The 18492-nt window shown below is 38.3% G+C and overlaps 1 protein-coding gene across 2 annotated transcripts in view; it reads right to left on the bottom strand.

The window, feature by feature from the left end:
• Positions 1-513: 513 nt before the first annotated feature.
• TRMT11 (tRNA methyltransferase 11 homolog) overlaps positions 514-18492 on the bottom strand; it is a 46502-nt gene continuing 28523 nt past the window's right edge. For both annotated transcript variants that reach the window (XM_045843392.1, XM_045843393.1), the window contains 2 exons: positions 17535-17655; positions 514-694 (listed from right to left, as the gene is read on the bottom strand). In XM_045843392.1, coding sequence (XP_045699348.1) covers positions 563-694; positions 17535-17655 — 253 coding nt within the window. In that variant the 3' untranslated portion in view covers positions 514-562. The remainder of the gene's footprint in view (positions 695-17534; positions 17656-18492) is intronic.

Raw genomic sequence — 18492 nt, 5'->3', positions numbered from 1 at the left:
AAGCCTTTTAGAGTGTCAGGTCCTAGCCTCTCTCATCAGCACCATTATCGTTGTTATGACTTACTTGTCTGTCATTTACAAATAAAAATTCATTTCTTTCATCACATTCCCCCTGAAAAGCACTGAATACTGTACACTTTTAGGAATCCTCAGTAAGCTTTATTAGTGGCATTGTAAGTCAATTACAATAAAAAACCAAATTAAACAGATCTACCTAATGAATAAATCCTCAACCACTAGTGACTGCCTCTATTTGGTAGAGAGAGCTGTTTAGAAAGTCAACAATATTAGTTCCCTTTGTAAATTAATTACAAAAAATATAACTGTTTTCAATTTTCATAATACAAATATAAATTAAATAAGGTTCAAAAGACCACATTCAACAAAATAGTCTATAAAACAAAACTAATTTTAAAAGAGTTGGTCAATTTACTTTGTAACATCCTTTTTATATAAAATTATTTAAAACAGTATGTGTTTTCTGTATCATACATGAAAGTTCACATCCAGATGTCTTTTCCATCAAATCTTTATTCTTTCTCCATTGTCAGAATGTTCACTTTCACTCCTGGACAGATTTTTCTTCCTTGGCAATTCTTTTTGTGAGCCCACTGAAATACCTCTCACGAAAGGAGTTATGGCCTTGGTATGGCAGACACTGACCACTCAGCAGATGTGAGTACTGGTCCCGGTTCTGGTTAGGTGGAAAAGACAGAAAACAAAGATATCTGAGTTAGTTTCCTTAGTTAGCTTGCAACCAAAGCAGTCGTTTACTTTAAGCCGTATCTCACTCTCTGGCGCATACTTGTTTTTCTAGTGTTGTTTCATTCCCTGAAATAGAAATAAACCACCACTTTATGTATGTGTCTTGCTTGGGTGTCCAAAGTGTTTTCACCTGCTTCACCTCATCTCACCCACACAATCCTCTGCACAGAGAGGACAAGCACTTTTTACTGAGAAAACAGAGACCCAGAGAGGACAGATGGTCATCCCAAGCAGCACCAACCGAGATGACCATGTGCATCTTCTGATCCCTAGGTCAGCACAAACTGACATCATCTATGACTGTAAGAACTATCAAATAAGGAAGCTTCTATTCCGAAGGTATATAACAGCAAGGTATTGCATTTGTATAATGTCATACAGGTAAATCAAACTGCTCAGGAGTGCATGTCCATCCAGTTAACAAAATAAACCATACCTGGTAACTTCAAGTTACCACAGTGACTGAAGATACAAGCGACTTCCCCACTAGCAGACTCAGAGGCAGGTAAGCGCTAGCGCTTACACTGACACCTGACAATCTGGACGAGGATGGCATGTTTCCAGGATTAGAAGACTGAGAGACGAAGAATAAAAAATCAACTACTCATCCAATGTCACTAGCCAGCTCAAGCCCTAGAAATAAAATCTCATCCCCCATGTACTTCTGTAAATTCATATTCCACTGCACGTGGGTTAATGTGCTTGTGAGAACAGGTGTGGAGACACAATTAGAAAACAGGAAGCCTAACTTTTTATCCTGATTTCAGTACCAAAATGGTATCTACAAACATACCTAGAAAATAACAATCCTCAAAATATTTTCACATTCTTTCTTATTCCTGTATGAGATGTGTATCTTAATCTTTCCCTCACAGCTAACATTAATAAAAGCCCAGACATACCCAAAGTAATATTATGTTAGCTGATTTGTTTATTAAGAAACTATTTGGCATAGAATTTTTTTTAAATGCACAAAAATTAAATTATTAAACATGCCCAGATTTTCTGATTCATCAAAAAAAATGAAACAAAAAAAACAAAAGGTGGCTACTAAGATTTCATGTCACTAAGTACATCAGCCAAATCCCTGCAAACACACACAGCCATGCCAATGGTTACCAACTGCAGACGATAAAATCTGGTCCACCTTCAGGTATGCGATTAAGGAGTACCAAATGAAAGGCTGTATTCACTGGGCATTTATTATGGGCCCAAATCCATGCTAAATACTTTATATGCACTATCTAACACAGCCAAACCAACTCTCAGAGATATTATCACTATTTACAGATGAGGAATTATTTAAGAGTACAGGCCCAAGATAACACAGCTGGTAAATGACAGAGCTAGAATTTGAATACAGGTATATTTGACCCTAGAGACCATACCGTTAACTACAACATAATAAGGGTTTCTCCAAAAGAACTTTGTCCCTGACTCGAGAAGGAAGAGTATCTCTGGGAAGAAACAGGTGATGAACTAAGACCTACCCAGAAAGGAACCAAGTGGATCCCAAGTGTGATTCACTAAGCTCTAGCACCTAAGAAGATGTATTTCAATGACGCAAAGTGTTCACACCAGGAGGAGGCTGAAGGAGCACAGGGATGCCTAAAAGATTCCACAAGCCTAGGAGTACAGGCGACTTCAGAGGAGGACTCAGTCTGGTCCCCATCCAGGCCTGTAACGGGGACAGGAGCAGCACAGAACTCAGCACTGATTCCAGCACTCAGCCTTGGTGCCGAGTCAAGCTTTTATCAAGTCTGAGAGTCCAGAAAATTTGTCCAATTCCTGAACTACATTAGCTTAATTCTGGAAGAAATGTTCTTTAGTTGGTTACATTTAAAAGCTAAGTTTAGATGCCAACATCCCTCCTGCTACTTGACTTCTCACAGCTCTCTCTCTCATTCTGCACCTAGTTACCAAAATCAGAATCCTGGGTCAAATCCCTGCCCCTTTTCTTCTCATACTAGTCAGTCTGAAACTCTTAGATTCTGCATCTTAAGTATCTCAGGTCCACTTCTCCTCTTTCCCATAACTCCAGTACTGTAGTTTAATAAGCCCTCCCCATTTCTCCTGTTTTTTACCCAAATGATGAGTTGCCCCATCTTCAGTGGTTCCCTCTGTAGTCTTCTCTTCATACTGAGACCAAACTTTACTTATTAAATGCAAATCTAGTATACCAGCATTTCTGGCTAACATCCAAATGGGTTTCAACTTCCTCCAATTCTGAGGCTTTCTCTTAATGTTTGGGACATAAATTCAACTGCACATTAGTGTGCTGAATGTCTTGTCCCTTTCCTCTCCTGTACAGAGGCATCAGCATCCTATCAAGCAATAAGGTCCTCTCCAGCTTTGCCTTCTGTCCTCTTCTCCCTGTGACTCCTTTAGGTCATGCAAAATCACCTCCACTGGAAACTCAGTGTGGACTGCTTCAGGAAATGTCCTGTAGCTGCAGTGGTGAGGAGAATGAGGGCGGAGATGCCCGACTCCTTGATGCAAGCTTAGAAGGCAGAGGCATGGAAGACAGCTGAGGATAGGCTGGGGACTGACTCAGGCTCAGCTGCTTGCACGCCTAGCAAGCCAAAGCTACCAATTATGCAGCTCACTGGTGGAAGCAAGACACAAAGGCCACAACACAATGGGAAATGGACTTCATCTTAGACCAGAGAGAGAACTTAACAAAATAGCTTATCTTTGATCAGAAGGACATAAACAGGGCAAACTGGTGATAAAGAACAGAGAATTATAAAGATTAGAGTCAGGGATATGAAATGAACAGAAGCAGCCTGGAAAACCCAAAAGTAATGATACATACTAATTAATGGCTATCTAGAAAACGTGTACTACCTATATGACATTCTGTGAACAGTTTAGACCTCAAAACTTCCTCAGAATAAAGTAAAAGCAAAATAAGCCCCTAATAGACTGTGGGTTGACCTCTACAGAGATCTGGTGGCAGAGAAGAACACACTACTGGGAAAGTCAGAAAGGACATCAACCTTAAGAAATGCAACCTCTGGAGGAAAACCCTCTTTTCTGTATCTCTCAGGGAGCAGAGGAAAATCAACATGAGGTGTATACTTCAGCCCCATGCTGGAACACCTCCTCTTGTACTGTCCCTGACTGTGAAATAAGACATTTACAACACAAACTCCTAGAGAAACCCAAAGCTCCAAATCCCTTGTGTATGTAGCCCGGGAGCCATTCTGTTACTGTGCAGCAAAAGTCCTGAGTCAGGGGAAGCCAGACACTCCGAGGGCTGTGGCTATCATTTTCATAGAACTGGAAAAGTCATGGCTCATAAAATGTTCCCCATGAAACATTCAGTGTATCTATGGTCTAACACACATAATCACATATATACCACACATGTCAATATCACATGCCACATTTCACATATATCCTGGTCTATATGAACTATACTGTTTGCAACATGCAGAATTTATGTTACCTCAATGCTGAAGAAAACGACAAACTTCTTTTATCTTTTTCTTTCATCCTATCTTTAGTTCAGTTCACTAGGGCTCACACTTGAGATGATTATATCAACTCTACATATTTTTCATCACCTTTTCATGCCTCCTCTCTGTCTGCATTCCCTGCCCGTCTCAAGCAAGACTATCTGCAGATGTTTTTCCAAATCAGTATCGCGAAGGCCGAAGTGCCCACTTGAGAGGACGAGAGTGTCCTCGAGCAACACAGCCCCTGACGTCCTGCAGCAACTCAAATTTGTCCCAGTCCCAGCGTTTGGCCTCTGGTTTTCCTGACACTTCCAATTCTGTCTACCAGTAGACCTATGTGTACAGACCTTGAGGACCTTGAGTTCTACCAATTTTTAGTAAGCAAGAAACACTTCACAGAAAATAGGAACACACAAAGAAATAGGAAATGCCAAGAAAGAAAACTCTGGCACTGAAGGATTACAGATCACCTTTCTCAAATTTCATAACTCCTGGCTAAATTTTGGAGCACTGTAGTGATTAAAGAGATATTAATAAAATATTGGATTACTGATTGCATAGTCTACTGTTTGTCAACTTTTTTTAAAATTTTATTTTAATCATTGTTCAAATACAGTTTTCTCCCTTTTACTCCCAATCCAGCCCCTCTCCCAACCCTCCCCACTTCCCTCCCATTACCACCCTCCCCTTAGTTTATGACCATGTGTCCTTTAAGTTTGTTCCTGTGAACCCTTCCCAATGTCCCCTGAAAGTCCCTCTTCTCTCCCCTCTGGTCACTGTCAGCCTGTCCTCTATTTCAGTGTCTTTGGTTACATTTTGCTTGTTTCTTTGTTTTGTTGTTTAGGTGCCTGTTAAAGGTGAGATTATATGGTATTTGTCTTTCACTGCCTGGCTTGTTTCACTTAGCATAATGTTTTCCAGCTCCATCCAAGCTGTTGCAAAGGGTAGGAGCTCCTTCTTTTTTTCTGCTGCATAGAATTCCATTGTGTAAATGTACCACAGTTTTTTGATCCATTCATTTACTGATGGGCATCTTGGTTGCTTCCAGCATCTAGCTATTGTAAATTGTGCTGCTATGAACATTGGGATGCATAGGTTCTTTTGAATTGGTGATTGAGTATTCTTAGGATAGAGTCCAGGCAGTGGAATTGCTGGGTCAAAAGGCAGATCCATTTTCAGTTTTGTGAGGAAGTTCCATACTGCTTTCCATAGTGGTTGTACCAGTCTGCAGTCCCACCAACAGTGCACTAGGGACCCCTTTTCTCCATAACCTCTCCAACACTTGTTGTTTGTTGCTTTGTTTATGATGGTCATTCTTATTGGTGTGAAGTGGTATCTCATTGTGGTTTTAATTTGCATCTCTCTGATAGCTAGTGATATTGAACATCGTTTCATGTGTCTTTGGATTTTCTGTATGTCCTCCTTGGAGAAGTGTCTGTTCAAGTCCTTTGCCCACTTTTTTAATTGGATTCCTTGTCTTCTTAGAGTGCAGTCTTGTAAGTTCTTTATATATTTTGGAGATTAAACCCTTGTCTGAGGTATAATTGGCAAATATGTTTTCCCATACAGTTGGTTCTCTTTTAATTTTGATACTGTTTTCTTTAGCTGTGCAGGAGCTTTTAATTTTGATGAGGTCCCATTTGTTTATTCTTTCCTTTATGTCCCTTGCTCTGGGGGACATATCACTAAAAAAGTTTCTTCGTGAAATATCTGAGATTTTCCTACCTACGTTCTCCTCTAGGACTTTAATGGTGTCACGTTTTATATTTAAGTCTTTTATCCACCTTGAATTTATTTTTGTATATGGTGTAAGTTGGTGCTCAAGTTTCATTTTTTTGCACATGACTGTCCAGTTCTCCCAACACCATTTGTTGAAGAGGCTATTTTTACTCCATTTTATGTTGTTTGTCAACTTTTTATAACAAAAATTAAGAGTTTCTTAATTAAGAGTAGGGAAATCTATGCTACATAATGGAAATGCACAGCATTCAGACCGATCACTTAATCTTGTAAGACAAACAGCAATTGTAAATATAGCAAGAAATACACAAGTTCTGATTCAAGCAAGTAACTCATAAATATTTACAACTATGTGTATTCTATAAATCTATTATAAATTGTCTGCCTCTTTTCACAGCAGATTGTTATCTAAATTTTGCAGACAAGGAAAGGGAGACTTAAGGAGTTTAAATAATTTGCCATAGGTCACCCAACTAGTAGGTAGCATTGGCAGAATGGTAGCCTAGATCAGACTTCAAAACTCATGCTTCTTCCATCACTTCTTTTCTCTCTCTCTTTCTCTCCCTCTCTCTCTCTCTTTTTTTTTTCAGTAGAAATTACAACAAAACAATGGTTAAAGAGTTAACATCCCACATGGTAGATTGGTGAGTCCTTCAAAATGGAGTTTGACATTTAGAGAACATTCCTCACTGAACAGCAACATTATGGTAGCACATATTTCACATCAAAACTTTTAGACAGAACCCCTTTAACCACTGTCCCACCCAGCCAATTTCCTGTCCCATCAGTACTGCTAATTCTAAACATAAACCACTCGAGGAATTTTAACACACTTGCCAAAGAAACCAAAGAAGGCCTTTCCAACTGCAGTGAACTTGTATGTGTATACTGCCCTCTGCTGGCAGAAGCAGAGTAAATCCTTCTTTACAGTATTTCCTGATGTGGGTGAAGACAGTTGACAACAGGGCTGACCACACCTGACTGTCAGGAGAGCTCTCTGTCCCTCACCGTTTCAGTCTGACTTACTATAAACATCTAGAGTCAGAGAGCACCAACGTGACCAGGATGGCTATTTTTCTTCAGGGGGCATGAGCATTTATTTATTCATCCCATTTTTAAGAGAATGGTGTGGAAACATACAAACACATATTCACCTCGGTGACTCTAAAGTGAACTGCCATCTATGGCCAACCTGGAATTGCAGTGTTCTCCAGAAGGAGTACACAACTAGACCTTATTCAAGTTACTCCTTAATTATTTGTACAATTATCCCTACACCAAAACAGAGTGCCACAAAACCCCCCAAAAAGATATTAAAAGGCAAGTACTTTAACCAGTTATAACTTAATAACTTACAGGGAAACAAATTCTCGAGAAAGAAACAAAACTCTGTTCTGTAGTGACGTTTGAAACGGACACTTCAAATGGAACGAGTGACACTCTGGATCACACCATGAGAAAGATGTATGGAAGAGCGCCTCCCAAACGGGGCGTCATCGATGACCTCACTGAGAAGTCCACTTAGGTGAGGCAGTCCTTCTAGGAATTAGTGCCTTCTCCCCGAAACCTGCCACACTTCAGTACCATCTCCTCCTTAAACAGAGGAAAGATGTTACGATTTTCCATAGTATGGTCATTCAGCTGCTTTTTCGGTTTGCTTTTCCTGAGAAAAGAGGCCTAGATACCAAGGGATTAGAAGGTTTTTGTAACACAATTTTTAAAGAGTGATGTCAGGATAATAAAATTCAGTAAATTCTCAAACAGAAAACTTTTAGCTAGCCATAATTATATGTTCCTACTCTTCCCTCAAATGGGTAATTAAAATACTGTTAAATTTGATTTTTTTTTATTCTGGGAAGGTCCAAAATAATCAATAAATATTTACTGAGTGATGAGCAAAACAGTCAAGGTCCGTGAACCCAGATCTAAGGTACTAGTGGGAAACAGGCATTAAACAATACACAAACGTATACTTGCAACTGTGATTCAAAACACTGAGAAGAGGGGGTACCATAAGAATATAAGGAGACACCTAGTTAGACGGAGTGAAGAAAATGGACAAGAAAGGCTTCCCTAAGGAAGGGACATCTATCTCAGACCTAAAGAATGGATTAAAAGTACTCACAGAAAGATGGGGTAAGAAAACATTCTGCGAAGCACAATGAGAGAGGAACACAATGGAGAAGACTCGGAGACTAGAGAGAGGAAAGTACATTCCAGGAACAGAAAGCAGACCAGCGCGGCTAACGCTTGGTAAACAAAAGGAAAAGCGGCTCAAAATGAAATTGGAGAGACAGGCCAGGAGCAGACCAAATTAGTTTTAAAGGTTATCTGAAGGATTTTTAATTACATTCTAAATACCACAGAAAGTCACTGATGACTTTCAAGCAGAGAAGTTTCTTTATTTATTTACATTCTCAGAGATACTGTGGCTGCTATGTAAAATACAGTGACAGGCTGAACTGCAGAGGGTGGTAAGCTGGCTGGCAGACTGCTGCAGCAGCCCAGAAAAGGGGCACTGCACCGTGTCCTTCCGGGAGAGGGGGAATGGGTACAACGACATGCAAAACTGCCACCCAGACTTCTGACAGTTATCCTTTATTACTGTCTCCCTCACCCAGGTTATCTATCTAACCGGTCATCAGCTCCCGCCTGTCTATCTCCCCCACACTCTCATTCTATTGTCTCCTCTAGACCTCCAATCCTGCCTTCCTTAGTGTAAGCCGCCCATCTCTGCATGACCGCGCCAGGGGCCAACACTAGTGTCACAGGTTATCTTTCCACGACTCACACCTGCCTGCACAGTAAAGCATCAGTGACTTCCATTAAAACTTCTTCTGCTCTCCTGATATCCTCATGGGCTTGCCAGCACCGAAAAGATAAACTTGGAACTCTGGTGTGTAAAGACCTCAACGCTAAGAATCCCTTTGGTTTCCCACTGTGTCTCCAACCATTCCTCCCCCAACTACACAGTATGCTCTCACGTTAAAGGTCTGGAGTTCCCTCAATGCGCCACACCGCTCTCAGTCTCTGCATCTTTGTTCAAAATGTGGGCCTCCTCTCTTGGCCGAAGCACCATCTCAGGCAGGTGCACCCTGGTGTTTACGTAGCAGCACCTTGCACAGAAGCAAGCACATCACGTTGAAGTGGGCTGGGTGGCCGCTTCTCCCAGTGTCCAAGTTTTCTAGGGTAAGGTCTCCCTACACCTTACCAGTCTGTGTAATCCCAACACCTCACGCAAATGGTTCCAAAAATACACGCTGAGTGATGAAAGCCACAGTTTTTCCCAGAGGGGACATGTGATTGAATCAGGAAAGAAAACATAAACAGATGAAAAATACATAAATGTAAAAACTAGTTTTTTTCTTTTCTCATAGCATGTCTCTTAAAATTTCACTGTCCTCAAGACCTTACATTGATATCCATTTATTCACTCCCCGGCAAAATCTTAAATCCTTCTTCAGAGAGGAAAAAGGAGTCGTCCGGTGTGATTCCCTCAGCTTCCCTGGCCCCACCCCACCCTCTACTACACGCTAGAGGCCCAGCTCTGCTGCCGCATCTGTCACTCCAGTCCCCACCCACATTCTGACTGAAGCCAAATGCTCTCACTGTCCCTTTCCTGCCAAGGGTCACTTTGATAGAATCCCCCAAATGTCGGTGGAAATACCTAAGGATAATCATCAGTTTATAAAATTAATGTTTAGAAACAAGAGATTTCCCCCCAAAAGGTGTCACTTTGGGGATGAAGTTGAAAACTATTCAGAAGAAAACCAAATGGCTTTTATTTTAATTACAGGTCGGGTTTAAGTTGTCCTGTTTGTTACTGACAGTTCCTGACAATGAGATAATGATTTCTCCTACCTCACTAGTTTTAACATTAAGTCATTTATATTCTCAAAGTGACAGTAGTTTATACAAAACAGCAGTTTCACTGCAAACACTTGAATACAAATGGCTTAAGAAACTTACTCTGTGATAAGTGAAAACCAATGATGCTCTCACCATAGTAAAGCCACCAAACTGGCAATCCTCATCTAATTTTGTCAAGAAACTTTTGGACTCATGAAATTTTAAAGCTTTGATATACATTCTTAAGTAAGGTGAGAGGAAGAAAGCAGAGAGATGGAAGAGAAAAACGGTGGGTGGATCTTCTCTCCTGTAATCAGCAGAGAGTGAAAGGAGATAGAAATGACAGTGCTGAACAGAACGGGCCTCAGTTCAGCTCCGGGGTAATTACCCATGTCCGGCTTTTGTTTAAAAATCCTGCTCCCCTTATCAGAGCTCCCCACTGTTCTGCATCTGTACTGGACAGTAGCTATAGAAACCACTTGTGTTAAAGTTATACAACTATAAACAGCACTAGGCCATTTCCAAACCAAGGACAAGGAGGTCAAAAGTCTGGCATCTAATACTATTAAGAGAAACCTCTAGTACTATTCTTAATTGGAACAAGGTAAGGCTGAAAATCTTCATCTCTAAATTAGGTACTGACATATAGTCTGTACCTTTAAAAAAATTCATTAGTCTGCAAGATATTAAATTATCTAAAGTCTATTAAAATATTTTTATATAAAAATCTTCATATCTAGAGTTCTGAAAATGAGTAGACTTTTATGAATTAAACTTCTACATCTGGCACTCAGCACCATTTCTTTCTAACCGTAAAGAAAATACCATGGATATTCATGCTGTCGTGAGGACGCAGCACTATGAATACTTTCTACACCCTCTACACTAAAATCTGTAATTTCATAAAATTCAAAACTTAACCTCAATTACTAAAACAGTACACCAGATAAAAGTGTAATGACAACTTAGTTACTATATCTAATATTTAATTAAAGTTAAGAACTGTACTAACCCTAACTAAGCAGCAAAGGATGTAAGGCCACAACATGTACAGGCACATACACACTTCCTCACTTTAATTTGGAGACGATTTATCTCCTGTGTGACTTTTTAAAACTATCATAATCCATTAAAAGAAAAATTAATAAAATACATTTACATAAAGAGCAACATTACTCTGCTGAGGGATGAATTTGGTAGTGAAATTATCATAAAGGAAAATAGAAACTGATCACCACTCGAGTCAGATTAGTGGTTACACCTGCTGGGAGAGGTGTTTACGATCAGAAATAGCCACAAAAGGAGGTGCTTCTGGGGTGCTGTATCACTCAGTAATCTTGACTTTGGTGGCCATCACACAGATGTTCCCTTTGTAACTATTCATTAAACAGTACACTTACATTATGGACAAAGAAAGGGACTTAAAATCTCAGGGTTGAATTCTTGGTGGGTTATGGAGTGGGAGGAAGACACAAGTTCATGTTTGCATTTGAATAATGCAAGAAAGATAATCCTAAATTAAATAACATGATAAAAACATATACAAAAAATACACAAAGTAGAAAATTTTTGAAATGAAAATTATAAAATAAATTCCCGAGGATTATGCCAACTCCACACATAAAATTCCCATCTCTCTAAACTATTCGTACCTTGGACACCCAGATCATACTTTATATTTTGCAACTGACCTCTGCCTAAGATTCTGTAGTATCAGTAAAGACTACTTAAATACATGAAAATATATTAAACATGAGCATTAGAGCTGAACATAAAAAACAGGTGCTCTGCCTTCAGTGAACTGCCTTGTCCTACAAGAGTCATATCCAAAAAGTACCATAAGTAGGACCCAGATATCTTTTTACTAATTTTAGAAAGAGAGAGGGGGAAACAGAGAGAGAAACAGAGAAACACTGATTTGTTGTTCCACTTATTTATGCCTTTATTAGCTCATTCTTTATTCATGTGGTGTCCTGATCAGGGATCAAAACGCAACCTTGGCATATCAGGATGACACTCTAACCAAGCCAGCCAGGGCAGGACCCAGTTATCGTAATAACTGCCTTCCTGGAGCTGGCAGGGGAATGACTTTTGCTTTTTCCTGGTTTGCCAGAAAGAATAACTCAAAACTCTTACAGTAGCATTAACTTAACAAAAAATCCAGTTTGGTTGACAAAATGATTTAGTTGCAGAAGTAAAAAATTAATAAAAATGATAACCCTCTAAGATTTAAATTCAAAGAAAAGTATCTTTAACAGCAAAAGTAAGTCATTCACAAGTAGATGACATGATCCTTAAAACTGAATCCATGCAACATAATATGCAGCATCACCAGGATTCCATTTGCTTTCATAAGCCTTTCTCAGACATGTTTATAATTTATAGATAATGCAAGTAGCTTCCTTGACTTGTTTTTGCAAAATAATTTTTAAAAGTTCTCTTTCTCATACAGTCTCTCTCTCTCTCACACACACACACACACTTTCACACTCTGACGGTAATGAATATTGTACTAGGACCCAGTCTGAGCTCATATCCAATTACCACGTTCTTACATAGTGTCACCCTGTCCCATTTTTCTTACTGATGAAGTAGTATCTACTTCCCACCAGGTATGTTTTAGTTTTATGACAGGAATACGTCATACCTAATCTCTAATCTTCCACAGCTCTAATTATAAGGAAAATGTCCACCATCCCAGAATGGGCAAGCAAAACTCAAAAACATTTCAGAAAGAAAAGTCAACTAGAAGGAAACACCTTTAATTAAAACAGCTGCCAAAGAAAAAAACAACTACTGACATTAATTCTGAGAAAGGATAATGCATAATGGAATCAGGAACAAGCATTATGTCTGCAAAACACCAGTTTATCATCAGCAATATCACTTTACCATCATTCTAACATATACACTACTTATCACAAAGACTAGTTCCACTTCGAGTCATCAATAAGTCATTGTCTCAAGCAAGTGACCTCAGTGTCTCTTCTCTCCCTTCCTCATGTAAAACATTTATAATGTTAATTGTTCTTTCTCCCTCCACAGCTTCAAAATCTCAAGTCCTTTAGCCCAAGCCCTCAGTTTTGGCCACCTTCCATTCTGACTAATGAAGCATTCATTACCTTCATGATACTGGACTCTTTCATTCAGTCTAAAATAAAAAAATCACACTAACTTTCACCATCTGCCACTATGACCTTCCAATATTATTTATTTTAAATAATCTGAACTACTCTGGCTAGCTATAAAAGATAATGACAACTGATTTACACAATATTATAATACCTAGAATAAAACTTAGCCAATACTTCAGTCCTCAAACAGGGCACCCGATTGTCCACTTAATACAATGGCAATATTAAATAAATTTTTATATTTAAACAAGCACTACTGAGTATAAAAGTGGCACAGACCTATAAAAAAACACTTCAAGAAGTCTTGAACATGGCTACTCTAGCTACTCTTTTGTCCATCCAAGTATACTGGTAGGAAAGGTTGAGAGAGTACTGTTTTACAAGACTTTCACTAAAGACATGTAACTAATTACACTTGCATTCCGATCTGCTGTAGGCAACTCTGGAAGATGAACATTTTTCTCTTATGAATTTCATAAAGGAAAATATTTTATAGGAGTAACCACTGTGACCATAACTATATATATGTGTATACACACACACATATATATACACACACACACACACATATATAGCATCACCAGCTACACGTTGCAACAACAGGAAAATTAAGTTCTAATAAAACAAATCACATTCTACCATGACACCACAAGTGATAAGGAAAGACTATCTTTAAAATAAACTAACAATATGCCACTCAAAAATATTACCTCTTAATCTTGGTATACTCTAAAGGTAGTAATGTGTTTAGGTAATGAGGTGACATGATGTAGAAAAAAGAATATGGAATTTCAAGTACACAGAAGTGTTTTGGTCTCAACTCAGCTACTTCCTAAGCTCAAAAATGTGCAAGATAATTAGGTCAATGGTTCTAAACCTCTGTAAACAATAAAGTATTATTAAAGTGTTACTTATCATTCCCTTGGCTTTCAGGCTACATAAACAAGGAATATTGACCAAAAAAACTAGCTTTTCTTATCAGGCATACTCATAATTTTAACATGGTTGGCAAGAATTTCTTCACCATTAATGTTCAATTAATCTAAAAACTATAGCCAATAACCTAAAGACACAAAATTTTATGAAACATCCATATTCTTTGGACAGTTTTTGCATTTATGTTTACATTTTAAAATGAGGTCAGAGAGAACACTTTATAACAACCTATCAAGTGGGCCAAAAGTTATACTGAAGTTAAACCTAACAAGTGACAAATCAAATATGAAGAGATACAGTACACAAAAGTGTAAAAATCTAAAATTAATAGTCTTCCATTGCCAAAATCAACAACGCTGAAAGAGCCCAAGAATAATTTGTTAGACGCGTATAAGAACTGTTTGACAATTTCATGTCATCACTTGCATTATGAAGGACTGGGATCTCGCTGCAATTATATACACTTCTCCTCATACAAACAGAAGGTAGAAATGAAGTAATTAATTAAAAAACAAACATGATGAATTTAGCAAGACAGTACAGTCAGAGTAAACTCCATATTAGTTAAAAGTCACTGAATAAATTTGATCTTATAAAGACCATTTCAAAAATTACTTGAGGTTAGGCTTTATAATTTTTTAAAATAAATTTTAAAAGGACAAAAGTAAAATGATAAAAAGCAACCAAAATTACTGCCTTCCGAGCTTTAAAATATCTAAGGTGAGTGCCCTGTATCGTTTTTATGTAGAAAAGAAATTCTCAGAACCATTCTTAGATCATTCTCTTTTTCCTCTCCTGAATATCAAATCAATTTGCTTAGAAAAGTAGTGTAAATTTGGAAAAAAATACTAGACTTTCTTAAATTAAACTCATGGGAAAGCAAATGTGAAATTGTCTATAATTTTGCAATTAAAATAGCAACGAATAAATAAAATCAGAAAACTTAAAAAAGGGACATTATAACCAATACCACAGAAATACAAAGGACCTTAAGAGACTAGTATGAACAATTATACACCAACATACTGGACAACCTAGAAACATACAACCTTCTAAGACTGAATCATGGAAAAAGAAAATGTGCATAGACAGGTTGCTGGCAAGGAGGTTTAATCAGTAATCAAAAACTTCCCAACAAATAAAAGTCCAAGACCACATGGCTCCACTGGTGAATTATACCAAACAATCAAAGAATTAAACTCAAATTCTTCCAAAAATTAGAGGGAACACTTCCAAACTCATTTTATGAGAGCAGCATTACCCTGATTCCAAAACTAGACAAGGATACCACAAGAAAAAATTTACAGGCCAGTATCTCTGATGAGCACAGATGTAATAATCCTCTGCAAAATATTAGCAAACCAAATTCAACAACACATTAAAAGGATCATACACAATGATCGGGTGGATTTACTCCAGAAATGCAAGGATAGTTCAACATCCACAAATCAATCAATGTGCTATAACACATTAACAAACTGAAAAATAAATATGACATGATGATCTCAATAGATGCAGAAAAAGCATCTGACAAAATTCAACAACTATTTAAGATAAAAACTCTCAACAAAGTGGGTATAGAGGGGACATGCTTCAAAGTAACAGAAGACATACATGTCAAGCATAGAGTTAACACCATACTCAGTGGTAAACAGCTGAAAGCTTTTCCTCTGTGATCAGGAATAAAACAAGAATGCCCACCCTTTCCAGGGCAATTAGGCAAGAACAAGAAATAAAAGGCACTCAAACTGAAAAGAAGGAAAACTGTCACTATTTGCAGGTGACATGTTATTATACATAGAAAACCCTAAAGACCCCATCAGAAACCTGGTAGGACTAATAAAACAAATTCAGTAAAGTTGCAGGATACAAAAATCAATATACAAATATCAACAATATTTCAATACACTAATAATGAACCATCAGAAAGAGAAAATAAGAAATAATCCCATTTACAATTGCATCAAAAACCTAAGAAGAAATTTAACCGAGAATGTGAAATACCTCTACACTGAAAACTATAAGACACTTATGAAAGAAATTGAAGAAACAAATAATAAAAAGATATCTTGTAGACTGAAAGAATTAATATTGTTAAAATGTTCATATTACAAGTTCAGCGCAGTCCTTTCAAAATTCCAAAGGCACTTTTCACAGCAATAGAACATACAGTCTTAAAAATTTGTATGTAACCACAAAAGACCCCAAGTTGCAGAAGGAACTTTGACAAAGAGGAACAAAGAAGGAGGTATCACATGTCCTCATTTCAAACTAGATTGATTACTCAGCCAGAGTAATCAAAACAGTATAGTACTGGCATAAAAACAGGTACATACAGAACAGAGAGCCCAAAAATAAACCCATGCAAACATGGTCAACTTTATGACAAAGGGGCTAAGAATACACAATGGGGAGAGGAAAGTCTCTTCAATCAAGGGCATTAGGAAAACCGGACAGCCAAATGAAAAAGAATGAAACTAGACCACTGTCTTACAGCACACACAAAAATTAACTCAAAATGGATTAGACACTTAACTGTAAGACCTAAGGCTATAAACCTCCTCGAAGGAAACATAGGCCATGCCATACACTCCGTGACAAAGGTCTTGGCACTTTTTTGGATCTGACTCCAAAAGCACAGGCAACAAAAGCAAAAATAGACAAGGGGGACTACATCAAACTAAAAAGTTTCTGCACAGTGCACAGCAAAGGAAACCATCAACAAAATGAAAAAAACAATGTACTACATGGGAGAAAATATTTGCAAATCACAGATGAGATGCGGGGTTAATATCTAAAATATACACAGAATGCATAAAACTCAATAGCCAAAAAAAGGAAAAAAAATCTGATTAAAAAATGAGCAGAGGATCTAAACAGACATTTTTCCAAAGAAGATACATGAAAAGATGCTCACATCACTAAATTCCAAGGCAGTAACCTTCTGTTCTTTTCTGCTCACCCTACAGACCCAAAGCAAAGATGGGGCTTGCCTCAGTTTCTAGTGAACTGGGAAGGCTTTGGCTGTCAATCAGGGTAAGTAGGGCCCAAAGAGCATTCTGTGCATAATGGAATTAAGTTCCATTATGAGGCATTATTCATATCAATTCTGTTCTGATCTGGACACAAAATATTGCAGGTGCTTTGTGCTTTCTTGTCCAGCTGAAGTGTGCAGGAGGGAGAGGGCAGAGGGAGAGAAGAAGAAAGAAGACCACGTTGCACCCTGACTGATGGGGGAATTACTGTCTCACTTATACAAAGTGCCATTTTCTCTTCCGAACAGTCTGCAATCAAGCAGGTTATACTTCTGGAAAAAAAAAAAAACAGTAGAAAACTAGAAGATTGCTAACTAAATGATACTTAATTAAGAGTGCTCTGTTTCATAACTGAGTTAGCAACAAGAATGTCAAATAAAGCCTGAGGAGTTAAGGTCACTTTAATTCTACTCTTCCATTCAACTTCCACATCCTACTTCCACCCTCTAACCCCACCAAAGGCCACAAACCCCTTCCCCTTCTGCTTTTTCCTGACTTCATTGATTCTTTTTTTTTAATCAGGGACTAACATTCAAAATTCTGCTACAGGAAAACTAAAAAAATAGACTTCTGATGCTTCCAGAATTTATCCCAAAAGTACTATAATAATTTACCTCAAATTTCTTCACTTTTTCCATTGTTATCAAGCGCCTTGATGTGTGACTGGAAAGCTTCTGTTCACAGTTGCTAATAAGCTTCAGGCAAGGATGCCAGGGCACCATGTCAACAGTGTATCTGGAGAAAGAACACGACTGTTAGGAACACTCGCAGGTACACCCCACACAGGATGGTCATGGGGCTATCCAGTGTGGTATGAGACCTCCCACTGCATGCTGGACCATTTTACTTTATATACGCTGTTCACATAATACATAAACAATCTGGATTTTTAAAAACCAAAGTATTTTAATATTACCACATCTCAAAAAAAGGAGTTTGTTTTGCCTGTGGAATGAGAATGAGAATATAAACATGTTTTATTGAAGAATGCCAAGAATTTAAACCACAAAAATATGAGACAACAATAATTCCATCCTAAAGATCCCACAAGAGCACCTAAAAGACAGAAATACACCCTACAACAACTTGACATTCATGAGACTGACTCATCAGGAGATTTATAATTTCCCAAAGTATAAAGTCTATTACAGTATGTACTTTCCTCTATAAAATTTTGCCCCCGCATCTGGAGATCTCCATTAACTTTGTAAAAACACAGGACTAAGGTTACTTATAAGACTTTTCGATAGACTACCACTAAAAGAAACAGCTGACGTCAGTTCTCTGGTCACCGGCACCAGGAAATCAAACAGAAGCGACAATAACGAGCCGCAGAAATGGCTGCGCGGCACAGGCACCTCGTGACTGGAGATGACGACACCCAGAAAGCAGGACAGTCAGACTGCAGGAGTTCAGAACCTGACATCTGGCAGGTTGTTGGTATTAATCTTGGGAGAAAAAACAGGTGATAGACGTGGTGAAAACAACTACAGAGCAGGATGCAGAAGAGCAATGGGGGAGAGGGTTCAGGAGGTATGAGTACCATTAAACAACACAGTGATTGCCAGTTTT

This window comes from Phyllostomus hastatus, unplaced genomic scaffold (genome assembly GCF_019186645.2).
Source record: "Phyllostomus hastatus isolate PE091 unplaced genomic scaffold, TTU_PhHast_1.1 phas_contig_40, whole genome shotgun sequence".
In the NCBI taxonomy this organism is placed as follows: Eukaryota; Metazoa; Chordata; class Mammalia; order Chiroptera; family Phyllostomidae; genus Phyllostomus; species Phyllostomus hastatus.
This window is presented reverse-complemented; position numbering and strand designations above follow the sequence as displayed.